At 41.8% G+C, this 17,341-nt stretch overlaps 2 protein-coding genes across 4 annotated transcripts in view; one reads left to right on the forward strand and one right to left on the reverse strand.

Moving 5' to 3' along the window:
* The window catches only part of Taf15 (TAF15 RNA polymerase II, TATA box binding protein (TBP)-associated factor, 68kDa), a 32,123-nt gene extending 27,552 nt beyond the window's left edge, over positions 1–4,571 (forward strand). For both annotated transcript variants that reach the window (XM_005402892.2, XM_013503452.1), the window contains exons 12-16: positions 706–798; positions 1,454–1,535; positions 1,660–1,748; positions 1,856–2,381; positions 4,431–4,571. In XM_005402892.2, the coding sequence (XP_005402949.1) occupies positions 706–798; positions 1,454–1,535; positions 1,660–1,748; positions 1,856–2,381; positions 4,431–4,470 (830 nt within the window). In that variant the 3' untranslated portion in view covers positions 4,471–4,571. The remainder of the gene's footprint in view (positions 1–705; positions 799–1,453; positions 1,536–1,659; positions 1,749–1,855; positions 2,382–4,430) is intronic.
* A 4,173-nt stretch (positions 4,572–8,744) lies between these two features.
* The window catches only part of Heatr9 (HEAT repeat containing 9), an 11,951-nt gene continuing 3,354 nt past the window's right edge, over positions 8,745–17,341 (reverse strand). The window contains exons 7-15 of one of the 2 annotated variants that reach the window (XM_005402893.2): positions 16,729–16,786; positions 16,099–16,229; positions 12,208–12,390; positions 11,722–11,814; positions 11,505–11,624; positions 10,379–10,452; positions 9,909–9,960; positions 9,409–9,495; positions 8,745–9,189 (exon numbers count right to left, since the gene is read on the reverse strand). In XM_005402893.2, the coding sequence (XP_005402950.1) occupies positions 8,815–9,189; positions 9,409–9,495; positions 9,909–9,960; positions 10,379–10,452; positions 11,505–11,624; positions 11,722–11,814; positions 12,208–12,390; positions 16,099–16,229; positions 16,729–16,786 (1,173 nt within the window). In that variant the 3' untranslated portion in view covers positions 8,745–8,814. The remainder of the gene's footprint in view (positions 9,190–9,408; positions 9,496–9,908; positions 9,961–10,378; positions 10,453–11,504; positions 11,625–11,721; positions 11,815–12,207; positions 12,391–16,098; positions 16,230–16,728; positions 16,787–17,341) is intronic. The other variant, XM_005402895.2, reaches the window with a different exon arrangement.

The following is a 17,341-nucleotide window of genomic DNA, read 5'->3' on the forward strand; positions in this document are numbered from 1 at the left end:
GATGAGCGATTTGGTCAGGGAACTAAGATTCATGGATTTATAACCATTTTATGAATCCTTGGGTATTTCTTTTTAGATACCAGTTCTTTCATTTAATATAAAGCAAAAAGACTAATTCTTACCCTTTAGACCTTAGGACAGCAGAATATGTGTATGTGTATGTAAGTAATTGCATATTGTATACCTGATGTTTTTAAAGATATAGTGTGCATATGGTAAAATTTCAAATGGTATGAGGAGTATATAAAATGTAGCTTCTTTTCCACCTTGACCTCCCCACTGTGATCTTGTTTGTCCTCCTGGGAAGTAAATAAACATACAATGGGCAGTGTATACACAAGCATATGTGTGGATATGCAGGTACATGTGTGTGCATACACTATTTCCTTAAATAGAAATGGTGACATACTTCATATAGTGTTTCTCAGTGGGTTTTTCATGTAAAAATATTAGATGTGGGTTGTGTGTGTATATTTTGTCTTATTTTTAGCTTAATAAAAAGTGACAGATCTGCTCTGTTTAATACGTTGTGTATCATACTTAATACTGTTACCTTGACTCTTTGGAACACTAGAGTGTTTGAATTTTTATGAGGATAGCAGTTATTCCTATAAAACTAAAGATTCCCAAGATAGTTTTATATTTTTGTTGGGAGGTAGAAGTGTGTGAATAGCATTTTTTCAAAACCATTTTCTTTTTGCATAGGAAAAGAATTCCATGGCAACATCATTAAAGTGTCCTTTGCCACTCGAAGACCTGAATTCATGAGAGGAGGTGGAAGTGGAGGTGGGCGGCGAGGTGAGATGCTCGCTACTTACAGCCCTGGATACTATACACAAGGCTTGAATTTGAGTTCCTACTTGCACAAATTTGCTATTACCCTTTCTCTCCCTAGATCTTTTTCCTTTTATGTTAAAGGGAGGGTGGTTATTGAATAGATTAGGTAAATGAGGTATTATAATAGCTAAGAAAGTAGTGGGAGAAGGTTATAGAAATCCCTTTGGGAAAGCTGTGTATACAATTTCTTGTTCATCTGGAAGTGATGAGCAGTTGTGCAAGTGCATAGTAGTTAATCTAATCAGTTCTTAAGCTCCTTAATTCTTAAGCTTCATTATAACTATTGGGCCCATTTCCCCAAAATTGGAATTTACCTTCTCTCTTAACATTTACCACTAAGAGTCTCAAACTAAGTAAGATAATGTAGAAAGTATGCTTTTAAAGTTTTTTTTTTAGTGTATTATTTATATTATAATGTGTATCTGATCTTTGTTCTTACATTTCGTGAATTTAAGTCTCCAAGAATTACAGAGTTCTTTTGTAGGGATTAATTTTGAGGGGGCTACCCAGGCATTAATGAACATTTTACTCTTAGTTGTTTTATCTTAGTGGTTTTCTTTTTGTATTAATGTCTGCTATATTGATTTTTCTCCTTTACTTACCCTTTCTCACTCAGGCCGTGGAGGATATAGAGGTCGTGGAGGCTTTCAGGGGAGAGGTGGAGACCCCAAAAATGGGGACTGGGTTTGCCCTAACCCGTAAGTATTTGTTTATTTCAGTGGGAGTAGAGGTTGGCATTGGGGTTGAGGTTAAAGAGTGCAAAAAGAGGTTTTGAGTCCATCAGAAACAATCCAAGAGCATTTTGTTTCCATCCTATTTCAGATCATGTGGAAATATGAACTTTGCTCGAAGAAATTCCTGTAATCAGTGCAATGAGCCTAGACCAGAGGACTCTCGTCCCTCAGGAGGAGGTAGGTCAGCTCTTTAGTTCAACTACATGTTTCTTTTTTTCTGACCAGTGTTAAAGAGGGTTTACATCATTTTGTTGATCTCACTGGTTTGCATTTCTACTTTGCAGATTTCCGGGGGAGAGGCTACGGTGGAGAGAGGGGCTACAGGGGTCGTGGGGGCAGAGGTGGAGACCGAGGCGGCTATGGTGGAGACAGAAGTGGGGGTGGCTATGGTGGAGACAGAAGTGGCTATGGTGGAGACAGAAGTGGTGGGGGCTATGGTGGAGACAGAAGTGGTGGCTATGGTGGGGACAGAAGTGGTGGCTATGGTGGGGACCGAGGAGGTGGCTATGGTGGGGACCGAGGAGGTGGCTATGGAGGAGATCGAGGAGGCTATGGTGGAGACCGAGGGGGCTATGGTGGAGACCGAGGCGGGTACGGGGGAGACCGAGGAGGTTATGGTGGAGACCGAGGAGGCTACGGAGGAGACCGAGGAGGTTATGGAGGAGACCGAAGTCGAGGGGGCTATGGAGGAGACCGTGGTGGTGGTGGCAGTGGAGGCTATGGCGGAGACCGAAGTGGAGGCTACGGAGGAGACAGGAGTGGTGGTGGCTATGGAGACCGAGGTGGCTATGGAGGCAAAATGGGAGGAAGGTGAGTACTAATACGTACTTGTAAACTTTTCTGCCTCACTGCTTCAGATTTTAGAGTTTGAGTGTTAGAGCACCTTTTTTGGTAGTGGGTACCGGGAATTGAACCCAGGACATTGGGTTTGCCAGGCAGGCAATGTGCCGCAGAGCTATATCCCCAGCTTGGGGTTTGAGTTCTTTGGGCACATTTTCTTTTCTTTTTTTTTTAGACAAGGTCTCACTATAGCCAAGACTGGCTTTGAACTCCAGATCCTCCTGCATCAGACTTCCTAGGGTTGGGGTACAGACATGTGCCATCAAGCTTGTTCATCTTTTTTTGCTTTTGATTTTGTTGGTTCGTTTGTTTTTGTCTTTCTGAGACAGGGTCTCGCTATGCAGTTCAGGCTGGCCTTGAACTCACTTTGTAGCCCAGGCGGACCTCGAACTCACAGTGATCCTTCTGTCTCAGCCTCCGGAGTGCTGGGATTACAGGTGTGCGCCACCATACCCAGCTTGATTTTATTTTTTGAACAGGGACTTGCTTTGTAGTCCAGGCAGTCCTGAACTCATGGTGATCCTCTCAAGTGCTGGGATCACAGGCATGCATCACTGTGCCTCCCTTTCATCTTTTATCTAACTTTTTGTAAGTTAGATTTCCTGTTGGCAACACTCTCAGGATAAAGAAAATCCATTTAGTTCCCTGCTTAGCAGTGTCTAAAATTTGTTTCAGAAATTGTTATGAAGTTATTATTTATAAATCTTTGTATTTGTCTGGATATATGCATTATTTTTTTCTCATCATTAAAGATAGGCGGACAGATAACTTGACATTTCTTTTTTTTTTTTTGGGTACTGGGAATCGAACTCAGGTCCTTGTGCTTGCCAGGCAGGCACTTACGCCACTGAGCTATATCGCCAGCTCTAATAACTTGAGGCTGTTATGTCAAGAGTTCTTAGTCTAAGTAAAAGGAAAGCACACTTTTTATAGGTGTGTTGTTTTTAAATCAGAGGGGCTGAGCCAGGTGTGGTGACAAATGCCTGTAATCCCAGTACTTAGGAACCTGAGGTAGGATTAGGAATTTAAGCCTAACGCAGGCTATATCATGAGACCTGTCTCCATACCACTGCCTCCTAAATACAATTATATGGGTTACCCTACAGTTTTTCCAGAGATTCTGGTACATGTTTCAGATGAAAATCAGTGATGGTGGGAGTATGCTGTATATATGAATGGTGCAGAGTTAGAACAAACTGAAGAGCCAGGGATATAGAGTAACTTATACTAAGGATCTATATCCCAGAGGCAGTTTAGGGTGATGAGAATTAATATAGTATTTAAAGAATGCTGGACTTGGGAGAGTCTGGGTTCTTTCTCTCCCACTTAACTAGCTGTGTGACTTAATCCTTTAGATCATGTGTAGTCTCAACTATAAAAGGGGGTTAGTACCTTCTTTGTAGGATTGTTTTAGGTTGTAACAACTATGGGATAATTGTTAGCTATATTTTTTTTTTTTTGTTTTTCTCCGGTACCAGGAACCGAACTCACGACCTTGCGCTTGCCAGGCAGGCGCTTTTGCCGCGGAGCTAAGTCCCCAGCCCCTTTGTTAGCTATATTAACAGCCTAATTACTGTCTGTGAACACATGTCTTACTGTGTGGCAGATGTCTTTATATACTTGAGTTCTAGGCTTTTTTCCTACTCCTGAGGTAGGGTACCTCTCATTTTACGGAGTCAGAGTTATTTTCCAAGGTCACATAATAAAGTGGCGTATCCAGGATACATATATGAAAGCTTCCTTATTTCCTGTTGCCACTCTTCTTGGTATAGTCTGTAATCTGAAATATTACAGTGGTTTGGAGTTCCTTTTCTAGGTGGAAAGTTGTTATAGCAAAGCCTCTTCTAGGAACTTTGACTTAAATCTGAGAAATATATTCTAAGAGTATAGAAATAAATACGTTGTCATTCTTTCAGAAACTGTCTAGGTGATGCCAGTAACCACCAATTCCCTGAAGTGTCTGATATTCCCTTGATAGAAAAGTAGAATTTAGTCTGGCTCTTTATTTTTCATTCCTAGAAATGACTACAGAAATGATCAGCGCAACCGACCATACTGATGACTGTTTTGAATGTTCCTTTGTCTCTGACATGATCCACAGTGAAAATGCCAGAGTTTTGCCTGCTGCTTTCCTCGTGGCCTCTTCTCGGGTAGTGAAATTAAGTGACATTTGGATTTTTATTTGGGTGGGAGGGCCGGGACAGTTTTTCTTTTAGAAATGTCATTGAAATTTCCCTTTCTAGTTTCCCACCTTCTCCTTCTCAAACCCTGGAAGCAAAGTGCGTTGTAAAATATTGCCAAAATGGAAAGTGTTTTGTAATACTGCAATAAAGACTGCTTGTTTTTGTGGACTTGTGTACGTTAGTCCATTTTTCTGTCACAAACACCAGTTAGAGCAGAGTGTAACCCTAAAGAATTAGGAAGTGAATTTTACTTCAGTAAATTAAAATTAAATTAAAATACCACTTTCAGTAATATTTATTTAGCTCTGTGCTGTTCAGAATAATAGTTCCCAAGGCTGACTTCAAGTCAGAATTACATGAGAAGTTTGTTAAAATTATGAATTCCTAGGCCTCAGCCCAGGCATGCTGTTTCATTACTTGTGAGGTATAGGGAGTTAGTTGTGGGAATGTTTATTTAGATCAAGCTTACCAGGTGTTTATATAGTCAGTTTAGTGCCAGTTTACAGTTGAAAAACATTTAAAGCAGAGTTCTATCTAAATGCTGGGAGTATGGAGTTTGAAGGCTGGTAGTAAGAAGGATTCAGTAAACCAGGGTTAAGTTTTCAATATATATGTATGTTACTTGGTTGACCTCAAATCAGAGTGAAATTGCCAAGTATACTAATTGTATACTTGGTATACATTTAGGAACTTTTGTTTGTTTTTTTTGTTTTGTTTTTGTTTTTTTGAGACAGGCTTAAAGCCTGTGTATCTCGGGCTGGCCTTGCACTTACCGTCCTTCCTCAGTCTGCTGAATGCTAGGATTACAGGTGTGCTGTACCTTGCCCAGCTTCATTAAAGAACTACTTATCCTACCTTTACCATGGGTAAGGCACTGGATTGTTTTGTTGTTGTTGTTCTTTTTGAGACAGGGTCTCGCTATGCAGTTCAGGCTGATCTTGAACTCACAGCGATTCTCCTGCCTCAGCCTCCCAAGTGCTGGAATTACAGGCATGCGCCACCACACCTGGCTGAGGCACTGGATTAGACACTAGCTATTCTCAAGTAAATAAGGTGGCAGTTTGGTAAGTGCTCCAGTAAGGATAAGTACAGGGTGTTAATGAGAGTTGATTTGGATACTTAATGTAGTCATGTGAGACCAGGAAAAGGCTTGGTGAGTCTGAAGGGAAGAGTAGAACTTGGCCAGGTACAGAGACTTGGGTGAGGAAATGGTGTTCCCAGTAGGAAACTGATGACTTGAGTTAGGAGTTAATGGAGAGTTGAGAGCAGGCTCTGTTTGCGCTTTAGAAGAGTTGTTTATAATTCAGTTTGATCAGAGGGAAGAGTTTAAGGAAGGGACTGGAGAGAGAAAGCAGCCGTATGATAATAGTCTTGCATTACATTTTTTTTTTCACCTGCCTCCAAATCGTCATTAAAAGATTATAAACAGGAGTGGTTTCAGATGAAAGGATGTTGCCTTGTGGAAAGGCTGGACTGGAGACAAAATGCTAGGCTAGGTGAGAGTATATTGGCTTGAGCTCAGTAGGAGATAGCTAATAGATTTGAGAAATGAGCTAGGTTTGCCAGATTTAGTTGGATAGCAGTAATACTGGGGAAAGAAGAGTCAAGTTTCTGACATACCACTACCCCAGTCTGACTATTTTCCCTGACTTCTTCCTGCTCCCCCTTGACACAGGTCTGTTACCAGGACAGTTTCTCCTGCCTCAGCCTCCTGAGTTCATGGGATTGTTACAGGCATGTGGCACTCCGTTTGGCTTTTTGTGTTTTTAAAATTCATTTTCCTTGGTGCATACCTGTAGTCCCGATACTCAGGAGGCTGAGGTGGGAGGATCTCTGAGAGTTTAAGGCCAGCCTGAACCCTGTCTCAGAAAGAAAGAAAAAAAAATTTTTTTTTTTTTTTTCATTTTCCTCCATCAGGCTATAAGCTTCAAAAGAGTATGGAACCTTAACTGTATTCACTGTTTTAAGCCCAGTGCCTAGAACAGTATTAGGGGTAGAGTAGGTACTCACTAAAAATGAACTAAATGAATTTGTTACATATATGGATTTGAGAGTCATCAGAGTATAGATGGGGGTTGGTGAGAGTGAGTATGTTTAAAAATAAAACTGCCTAGATCAGTGGTTCTCCAACCATGAGTAGTTCTTTCATCTGTGTGAGAATCGGGATGTTTTGGGAAGTAGAAAGGTCTAGGTTCTGCTCCAAAACATCAGTAAATGAGGCCTGGCCATTTAAAAAAATCCTTAGTGCTTACAGTTTTGAGAATCAGTATGTTAGGGAGAGAGGAGCTTTGGCCAGAAACTTGAGAGAGACTGATACTTAAAAGATGAGCTGAAGAGGATCCTAAAAGAATAACCAGAGATGTCCGTGGAACCCAAAGGAACAGTGGATTTGAAGAAGGGAGAATCTAGTGGAATCAAATGCTTGAATCAAATGCTTACCAACTCATGTAAAGGATAGGCTTAATTACATCTAGCAATGTGAGCTGTAAATTACTTTAGTTCAGGGTTTCTCAGCCTTGGTACTATTGACATTTTGTGGTGGTTACTTGTGGGAGGCTACCTTCTGCATTGTAGATTTAACAGCATCTCTGAAATCCACCCATAAGGTGGTAGCACCTACTACACCCATGTTGTGCAACCAAAAATATCTGCAGACATTGAAAACCTATAAAACGTAGTTAAGGCAGTGCATATACTCACAGGATGTTGAGGCCCAAAGGATGTTTGAGTTATGTTCATGGACTCAAAGCTGTAGAATAGGCAGGAAAGAACATATTTCCTGTCATTGGACTTCACACTACATTATCAGAGGAGGCACCAGACAGTGTTGTTTATATTCGAGGATAGTGAAACCATGTTTTCACTTTTTACTTAAAACTCAGAGGCAAAACATGGATCTTGAAATGGTGGGGCAGGGTGGGAGATAAATCTGAGCAATGTGCTATACTGAATTCAGAACATTTGAACTGCTCTAGAACCTGGGATGTGGTGAATGGGAATGAGGATCCGTTTGACTTTTCTGTACTTGATGGGAAGACTTCTCCAATATGATTACAGTAAATGGGGTAGCAGGAGAAAGTATTTTTTTGACTTCTGGTGATTAGGGCTCATGTGACAACAGTAAAGAAAGGAGAGAAAAAAGTTCCTATTTGAGTGTTTTACCATGTAATGCCAGGCACTGAGGGGCTTTTTATTAATTTCATAGGAGCCCTTTAAGGTAATAGGTATTATTTTCTTCATTTATAGGTAATCAAATACTATCAGAGAGTTTAAGTCACTTGGCCAAAGGCAAAGATCAGATAAGTGATGAACCCTAGGGTTAGCTTTGTCTAATTTCAAAGTCTGAGCTTTGTCTTTTTTTGTGTGTGTGATACTGAGGATCCCAGGGCCTTGTGCATGCTAGGCAAGCGCTCTACTGATGAGCTACACCCCCACCCCTTATTTTTTTATTTTGAGACAGGTCTTGCTTTAGTTGCCTAGGCTGGCCTGGAACTTGTGATTTCTCTGAGTCATCCTCCTTAGTAGCTGAGATTATAGGCACACGCCACTACTCCTGGCTGGTTAACTCACCCTCCAAGTTTCTTCTGAGGCATCACCTCCTCCAGGGCTTTTCTTTATTGATAGGATTATAGTTTGTTGGGATTGGAGTTGTCAGTCCTGTTAGTGTGAAGTTCAGGAAAAGATGATTTTACAGTGTGAATTGGATCTGTTAAAGGGAATGACTCTGAGCTAGGTAGAAAGCAGGTACCTAGGTAGCAGATATAGTAGAGAGGTAATTTGGCTCTGATCGATGCTAAATTACCTCTAGGTGACCTTAGAAAAGTAGGTAGACGTGTATGTGGACAGGTCAAGTTAATAAATGGTCCAAGAACCAAGCTTCCCAGCATTTGCCCCTTTTTTCCTTCAGCAGCTCCATCTAGACACAGGCTCAGTTGCCTATCTTTGTCATCAAATTCTGGGCACAGGCAAGGACTTGATTTAGGGAGGTAGGCTCACCTTCCAGAGAAGCTTTGGTTCTCTTTCCTTCTTTCTTCTGATGAAAGGAGAGGAAAGGAGGTGTGGCTCCATGAGAACACCCATGCAGGAGCCAGGAGACCTGGGCTCTGTACCTTCTGATGACAGGAACACCAGTGGTGACTCAGGTGGTAGGTATCGTGGCACTCATTTATTCACAAAAGGGAAGTATGGATTATCTCCTCGGAGAAACATGAAAACTGTCCTCAGGAAGAGAGTAGGCCCAAAGAGCTGATCTGTTTGTGGTTTTCAGCCAGGGCCCGGAGCTGTTGCCTAATCCTTGGCTGCCAGGGCCCTGTGGTCTGTGACTTTTGTTTTTGTGGTTGAGAGAGATCGGATGGGAAGTCAGGAACCTTTTTCTTTTGATCTACCTTGGTGCTGGCCTTTGCAACAAGCAAGGGATTCAGCCTAGCGAGTTGAAAGTGCCGAACAGTTAACTCTTCTTCCTCAGGCTCTGTCCGGAACCTTGTAGGCTCTGTCTTTCTGTTTTTAGGTGCCTCATAGACAAAGAAAACCTTGTTCTTTAGCTTCTTTTGGATCCAGGGATCAATTGAGGCCCAAATGATTAATGTTTCTTGTAGCTGCATTAAAACAAAGGTCCTAAGGCTTTTTCACTTTGAGCTCAGCCTGGGAGGGGTAGGGGCACCCAAGGGAAGGGAAGCTGTAGCAAGGAACCAGGTCCAGGAACAGTGTCTAAGGACTTACTTCCCTTTCCTTCTAACAAGGAACTCATGGTGAGGTGAATGAGAGAGATTTGGAGGAGGGATAGAAGAGAGGAATAAATGGCAGAAATGCCTTACACTTTTCTTCACAGCCTGGTTCTCTTCTGTATCTAGCATGTCCAGTAGCAGGTGGAATACTTGTGGGCCACGGATCCCCAGCACACCCTGGCAGAGGCAGAGTGACCTGCCTAAGTAGCCAGCCCTAGAAAGATGCACTATCCTCTTTCTCATTCTACTCTTTTTGGATGACCTTATGGCCTAGAGGAAGAGATATAGTTTCCCAGCTGAGCTGCTTCTTTCCTTGCCAGTTGGGACCACCACATGGATTCCAGTTCCCATTACTTACCTAGAAGGGTCAGGACAATTTCCATACTAATAACACCCATACACCCATCTCCTGAAGTTTTACCTTACCCATCCCCAACCAGGGACAGGTTACTCTGAACTTTCGATCTAGAATTCTGAAATGGACCTCTCAAAACTATAGCATTTTCTTTTCCTTCTGTGACTCCATTCAGTTGCCTGTTCCTCTGCCATCAATGTATCACAGGACATCAGAGAAGCAGAGTCTGCCTTACCAAAGAGATGACTGCTTGCTGGCGAGCAGTGGCATCTGGGTCCATTAATTGCCTGTGTGAAGAGTATGTTGTCTTAAGTAAGCGGGGGAAGGATGCTTTTCAGGCCCAGAGTGAGTTGGGCCAAATGCTGATAAGTGATGTTAACTTTGATTTCCCTGTTTTGTTTCTGAGGTCAGGAAGGGGAATAGAAGGGCAAAAGCAGGTTCTGTACTTTGCCACAAAACACTAAATGATGATCAGGACTCATCTGTCCAGAACTTTACCTTTTAAAAGTTCCTTTCAGGTTATATTTAAGTTTCATTGCAACCCTGAGTGGTGTGATTAGCCTTTTTTTTCAGATGAACAAAAACCCAGGTTAGGGGTCAAAGAGTGACTTACATAGCAGCACAGGCAAGGCTCTCAGCCAACTCCTCTACTCCCCTCCCCAACCTACGATTTGACCCTGGCAGCTCCCAGCCCAGTTCACTTACACTTCTATCTGGTTCATCATCATAGGCTTCATATTGAGCTTTTCTACAGTTTCAGCCACAGCTTGTCTCAAAGCCTGTAGAGGAACCAGAGTGGGACAACAGAGAAAGGGAATGCAGAGGAGATTAAGTGCTTCACAAACCTTTATTAAATGCTTAATAGGATCCCTAACTTGAGGAGCTCATAGTCTGATAGAGGAAGCAGACAAGTAAGTGGCAATTAGAGCACTATAGGATGCATATAGAAGGATATTCTGACTCATTCTGGGTACTAGGAAGATTTCCTGGAGGAGGAAATGATGCCTCAACTGAAACTTGCAAAGAGAGAGTTAAGTAGCAGAAAGTTGTATGTGTGTGTATGTGTGTGTGTGTGTGTGTGTGTGTGTGTGTGTGTGTGTGTGTAGGGTCTGGGCAGAGGGGAGAGGATGGGCCCAACTACAGGCAAGAGAAAGTGTAAAGAGGATGGGGAGCCAAAAATAGTTTAGGAAGGTGACCAAACAGACTCTTCGGAGCACTCTGAGTAATTAACATTGAGCTAGCAGGTGCAGTTCAAGATTTGGTCATTCTACGTATACCTGGCATATGGCTCTGAGGGGGAAGAGTGGTGAGGGTGAAGGTAGAGCTAGGCAGGGCTCAAGCTGTGAGGCAAAGTATGAAATCCTAAGGGCATGGAGAGCCTCTGAAGGTTTTCTTTTTACAGAGATAAGACAATATGATTTATATTTTAGAAAAATGACTGTAGAAGTGCTGTGGATGGTTCTGTAGAAAAGATAAAAAGTAAGGAAGTGCAGAGGAAGGCCAGGTTGATTCTAACTGGCAATTTGGGAAAGCTTCCTATATCAGATGTCATTTGGGCTGGTCTTGAGAAAGCAAAATAGCATTTTAATAGACAGGAAAGAGGGTGAATCCTTTGAGTCAGTTTTTATCCTACAGAAGAAGGAGGGATTTAATGGGGTATTTTGAACTGAGAGAACGACCTGAGCGAAGGGAAGGTGGTTTGAAAACATAGGCTACACAAGGGGAACCCTAGGTTAAGGTGAGTGTGATACTGCGGAGTGGTATGACAGGACCCTCCAGAGAAGGGACAGGACAGGTTTGGGCTTTCTGGGCTTGGAAGCTATGGTCTCACAAAGAAGGGGTCGCAATGTGTCTTCCATTTGAGCAGGTCAAATGTGAGTTCTTCTAGCCCCTGTGCCTTGATCTCTTCCTGCCCAATGGTCCTGAGCATCTGGGTGGCTTCGAAGCGGTCCTGGGGTGGGGGGATGTGAAAAATAGGCCTCCTTTCTCATGTCCCAACCCTGTGCTAGTATCGAGGAAGGAAGGAGACAAGGCAGCCCAGAGCTTACCTCAATGACACTTGAAGAACATAGCTGGGTGAGAATGGCCCTGGTGACTACAGCGGAGTTTACATTCATGATCTTGACCAGCATCCTAAGTGCCTGTGAGGGGTGGGGTGGGGCAGGGTGTATAGGTGTATACCTAGAGGCATCTAGATGGCCGGGTGGACTTGGGAACTGGGTGTAGAACTGTAGGGAACAGGTGAGGTCCTTTCTTCTGCCCCTTGGCCTCTTGAGTGAAAACAAGTTTATGTGTGCACATATGCACATATGCACACATACATAAATGAACCTTTACATATACCAATTGTGCACAGAAACATGCACACTTACATGTCAGTATTAACCCATATATATGCATATGCATATCTAAACTCATCCTGCTGTTCTCCTAGCCAAGGCTTATTTTCTATGGGACAAAGATGACAGTATCCAAATACCATCCAAGTCAGCATTGGCCTCTGTTGCCCCAGGGACCCAACCTGCCCCTCACACCTTCATCTGCTGGGTCTTGGTCCCTTGGCTCAGGCACTGCAGCAAAAATTCTTGGGCTATGTTGCTACAAGGCCTCAGGAAACCCAAGCACAGGGCTGCCTCCAGGGCTGTTTCACATGAGGACGACTTTATCAGTCTCTGCAGCACTAGTACCAGCTCTTCTTCATTCTCGACTTGAGTCCTCTGAGGGAGACAGTAGGTATAATGGGCTATGTGTTCAGCCAGACTTCATGCTTTATTAGAGGGTAGTTCATTGTTGCTTCCAGACCATTCTCTTTTCTCTCTAGCTAAATCCCACACCATCACATTATTATTTCATTCATGTTCCCTTGCTTATGCTGTCACCTACTTGATCTTAGGTCACATCTCATTTCTGTGTGACTTTATCTCATATATGGATCACTGTTACTTTTAACATTTCTGCTGTCTTAATTGTTGGTGTTTAAAAACATATACACTCAATTGATCCACCACTTCACTTCTAATAACTACTAATAACTTCACGCTACCTCAGCCATTAATCCAACAGACAGCTTATCATACAACTGCAACTTCTCCATAATCTCCATTTCATTGAGCTACTCTGAATATTACCTCCTATTTCTCCAGCTCATCTCCTAATGCCAATTGTTCGAGTCCATTGAAACTGCCACTTTTGGGCTGGGGATTTAGCTCAGCGGCAAAAGCACCTGCCTGGCAAGTGCAAGGTCATGAGTTCGGTTCCTGGTTCTGGAGAAAAACAAAAAAAAAAAAAAAAAAAAAAAAAAAAAAAAACCAAAAAAAAAAAAAAAAAAAAAAAAAAAAAAAAAAAAAAAAAAACCAAAAAAAAAAGAAACTGCCACTTTTTCACTGATTCTTAACTTCCCTACCCAACTTAAATTCCATGGTCTTATTATAATCATTCCCTTGCTTCACCCTATTTTACCCCGTCTTGTTTCATTGTACTCCCTTGACCAAGCCATAGTCCTAGTTAAGTCCAACTCTCCACATAGTCTATACTTGCACCTCGTGGAGAAAAAGCACCCAGTCACAATGACTGATCTTTAAATTGATATACTAAAACCTTAGGTAGATCTTTTTTTTTTTTTTGTTTTTTTGAGACAGGGTCTTGCAATGCAGTTTAGGTTGGCCTTGACTTAGGTAGATTCTTGATGTTTTTTGTTAATCATACTGTTTTCCCCTCTGTAATTCTCTTTCCCTTTCTCTTAACTCATAACCTGTCCCTCCAGAGTCTCTCTCTCTCTCTCTCTCTCTCTCTCTTTTTTTTTTTTGGTCTTCTTGAGACAGGGTCTCACTATGCAGTTCAGGCTGGTCTTGAGCTCACTTTGTAGCCCAGCCTGACCTGGAACTCACAAGGATCCTCCTGCCTCACAAGGATCCCTCCCGAGTGCTGGGATTACAGGCATGTGCCACCACGCCTGGCTCTCTCCAGAGTCTCACACTTCTTTATCTATGCACTCTCAGATGATAACTTTGCTTTCTATTTCACTGGAAAAAACAAGGCAACTAGAATAGAAGTAACTTCCTTTTCCTTTATACTTTTTATTATTCAGTATATACCCATCTATCTAAAGCCAGTCTCTCCACTTATAGAGATCTCATCCCCTCTCATCTACTCAAGGATATTTTTGTAGTGACTCCTCTCATTCTCATCAAAATCATTTTTCTAACTACTGGATTGTAATCCCTCAGCACAGAACCATGTGATTATTTTTCTTTTTTTCTAGACTATCTCCAGTGCCAACTACTACCCTTTTGTGCAAAGCTCAGAAAATTGTCTAATTTGCTGTCTCTAATTTTTTTCTGCCCAGTCTCTTAAACTCATTTTGATCAGGCCTATATCCCCACCACTCCACTAAAATGGCTCTGTTAAGATAATCATAGATTCCCATATTGTTAATGCCACATCTCAATTTTCAATTCTTATATTCCTTGATATGGTATTTCCTTGACATGTTCTTTCGCTTGATTTTCAGAACAGTATACTTTGGATTGTCTTCCAGTTTCACTGGCTGCTTCTCAGAGTTTACCAGTTTCTCCTCTTCTTCCTGATCTCTTAATACCAGAATGCCTCAACCGTAGATTCTTGGCCATTTCTTAGTGATCTCATCTAGTTTAATGGCATTAAGTGGTATCTATATGCTAGCAACTCCCACATTTCGCTCTCTAGTTCAGACTTCTCTTGCAAAGTCATAATTATTACTTCACATATCCCTTGGAATTCCAAAAGACACCTCAGACATAACTTGTGCAAAACTGAATTTAGGTATACAGAAGAATAACTGGGATAACTGTGCTGCTGATGTCTGATGGTATACTGAAAGGAACAGTTAATGCTTAAAATTTTTTATATTTTGACCAATTTTGCATGCTTGTGTCTGGTAATCTGAGCAACTGATTTGAAGACAACAATATGCAATGGAACTACCATGGTGAATTCCTACCATCTTGTTAGTGAAACTCTGTATTATCTGTAATGTTTTAGTTAGTAATTATTTTTAATTTTTTTATTCTCTTTAATGGTTTGAACAATCTTCCATTCTTACATCTGGTAATCTGAGCAATGTAGTTGAAGATAACAATATGTAATATAACAACCACTGTTAATTTCTATCATTTTGTTTTGAAACCCTGTATCACTTTTAATGTTCTTGCTTTGTTTTGTTTTATGTCTGTGATGTTCATATGTTGCTATTGTTCTTTTTTTTTTTTTTACTACTCTCTTTAAAATTAAAAAACAAAAAAACTGAACTTAGGCTGTTACTTCCGAACCTGGTTCCCTGCAGTTTTCTTAACCTTGATGCTGACTCTATCCTTTTAGTTGCTAGGCCAAAAACCTTGTCTTCATCCTTGTTTCCACACTATCTTCTACAACTCATACTCAGCCCATCAGAGTTTTGTTTTTAAAATATCCAGGATTTAATAAAGTCTTATTAACTACACCGTGACCACCACTGTCTAAGCCACCACTACGTTTTATAGGATTGTTTCACGAGCCACTAATTGGTCTTCTCGGCTTCTTTTCCTCACCTCCTCTGCCTCAGTCTTTTTGCAGCACAGCAGTTAGAGTGAAGTGCAAGTTAGATCACATTAGTTGCTCTGCTCAAAAGCCTCTAATGGTTTCCTATTCCACTCAAAATAAAAGCCCAAGTACTTAAAATAGCCCCGAAAGCCACATGTATGTTCTAGTCTACAGTTAACTTCTTTGACCTGACCTTTATTTCCTATTGCTTTCTCTTCGTGACTCAGTTCAGCCACACTAGCCTGCTTGCTATTCCCAGACTATGCCAAGCATGTTCTTAGCTGAATAAATGGATGCATGATGGGTTCTTGTTCATACGGAGCAGTGATAGAATCAAAGGAGGAGTAATTTAAAGGGGGAAAAAAAAACCAGAGTAGTGTCAGGACTGTCTTGGTCCCTGTCCTTTCTTGACAGGTTTTGTTTCAACAGATTATTTTAGAGATCATAATGATGCTACCATTTAAAAGACAGACATTAGGGCCAAGGACGTAGCTCAGCGGCATAAGCGCCTGCCTGGCAAATGCAAGGTCCTGAGTTTGATTCCCAGTACCAAAGAAACAAACAAAACAGACATTATTGTAGGTGTGTTATCTCATATAGTACATTATCTCATTTAATCTTTTGCAAAACATTTACAGTCTCCATTTTAAAGATGAAAAAACCTGGCTCTGCATTCTGGCTTTTCAGAGGTTGTCTGATTAGTCCCTGTGCAAGAGATGTGCCTCTATATAACTCTAGAGGGAATTCCACAAGGATAGTATCTTCTATTAAATCTGAGAGCTAGGTAATCTTATTTCAGACCAAGCCTACAGCCAAATCTGTCAGTTACATTGACCTGCTTTGCCCCAATTATAGATCCTCCCATTCACCTTGTCTTCAGGGACAGCAGCCCAGGAGTTCAGAGCCATTCGTAGCCTTATCAGAGTCTCCATCCCTTGACGCTTACTTTCCTCCTTCAGTTGTTTGATGAGAGCCTGGATCACATTCTTATTCAAGCAACCTGGACAGGGAAGGTCGTCGGGTCGCATGGCAGAGCCACAACAATCCATTGAACTCCACTGTACTCTCAAGACAGAAGTTCCAAGCACTAAGTTCTAGGGTGTTGCCCATTCTCTCAGGACACCAGAGCAGCTGACTAAACATGAACACAATTTCTGGAGTTTGTCTGTCTCTCCATCCCTCCCTCCCTCCCTCCCTCCCTCTCTGTCTCCATCCCCGTCTCTGTCTCTTGTCTTTTTTTTTGTTTTTGTTTTTTTATGGTACCAGGAATCGAACTCACGTCGCACTTGCCAGGCAGGCACTGTGCCGCTGAGCTAAATCCCCAGCCCCTTCCATCTTCATCTTCATCTTTGTCTCTCTTTTTGACCCATCTTCCCCTCCATTCAACAGTACCTAGGCTAATTCTCAGTCTCTGTCAAATGCTAGGTTTCCTTTTGCCCTTTCAAAAAGAAGTGGCTGCCCCTCTCTCAGCTCCCCACCCAGAGAGGTGACATACTCACCCAGGATGGCCAGGGTTCGATAAGCCTCACACTTCACTTTCTTCGGGCCAGTTTGGGCCTGATTTAAAAGGTAGAGGGTGGAAACATAACGTAAAGCGATGGAATGTCAGCACCTTAGGGACTTTCTCAGCTTAGCTTTTCATTTTATGAAAGAGGTCTAGAAAGTGATGGTCTATGTGCAAACACAGTACAGGCAGGATAGTGCAGTGGAAGGAACTCTGAACCTGGGAGTCAGACTTTTGCTTAAATCTTTGTCATTTAGTAGCAACTTAGGCTTGGATTCCCAGAGTTTCTATCTCCTCAGTAGAAAAGACACTAATAACAGTGTTGTAAGATTTAAGTGAGATTACCAATAAGAATACATGCTCCCAATTGTGAATAGACACAAAAGCCTGCAGTGTTGTGTCAGTTAATGAAGAGAATTAACTCAGGCCCAGTTCCTTCCTGGCTTTTTGGCCCAGCATCTTTTGTTAGAGTAAGGGAACCTTCAAATTCCCCATTTCCTCCAGCTGCTCTATTTTTTTTCTTTTTATATAAATTGTCTGTTGATTCATTTTAGATATACATAATGATAATTCTCATCATAGGGAATTTGTACCTTTACATGATATAT

This window comes from Chinchilla lanigera, unplaced genomic scaffold (assembly GCF_000276665.1).
Source record: "Chinchilla lanigera isolate Chin_1 unplaced genomic scaffold, ChiLan1.0 scaffold00080, whole genome shotgun sequence".
In the NCBI taxonomy this organism is placed as follows: domain Eukaryota; kingdom Metazoa; phylum Chordata; class Mammalia; order Rodentia; family Chinchillidae; genus Chinchilla; species Chinchilla lanigera.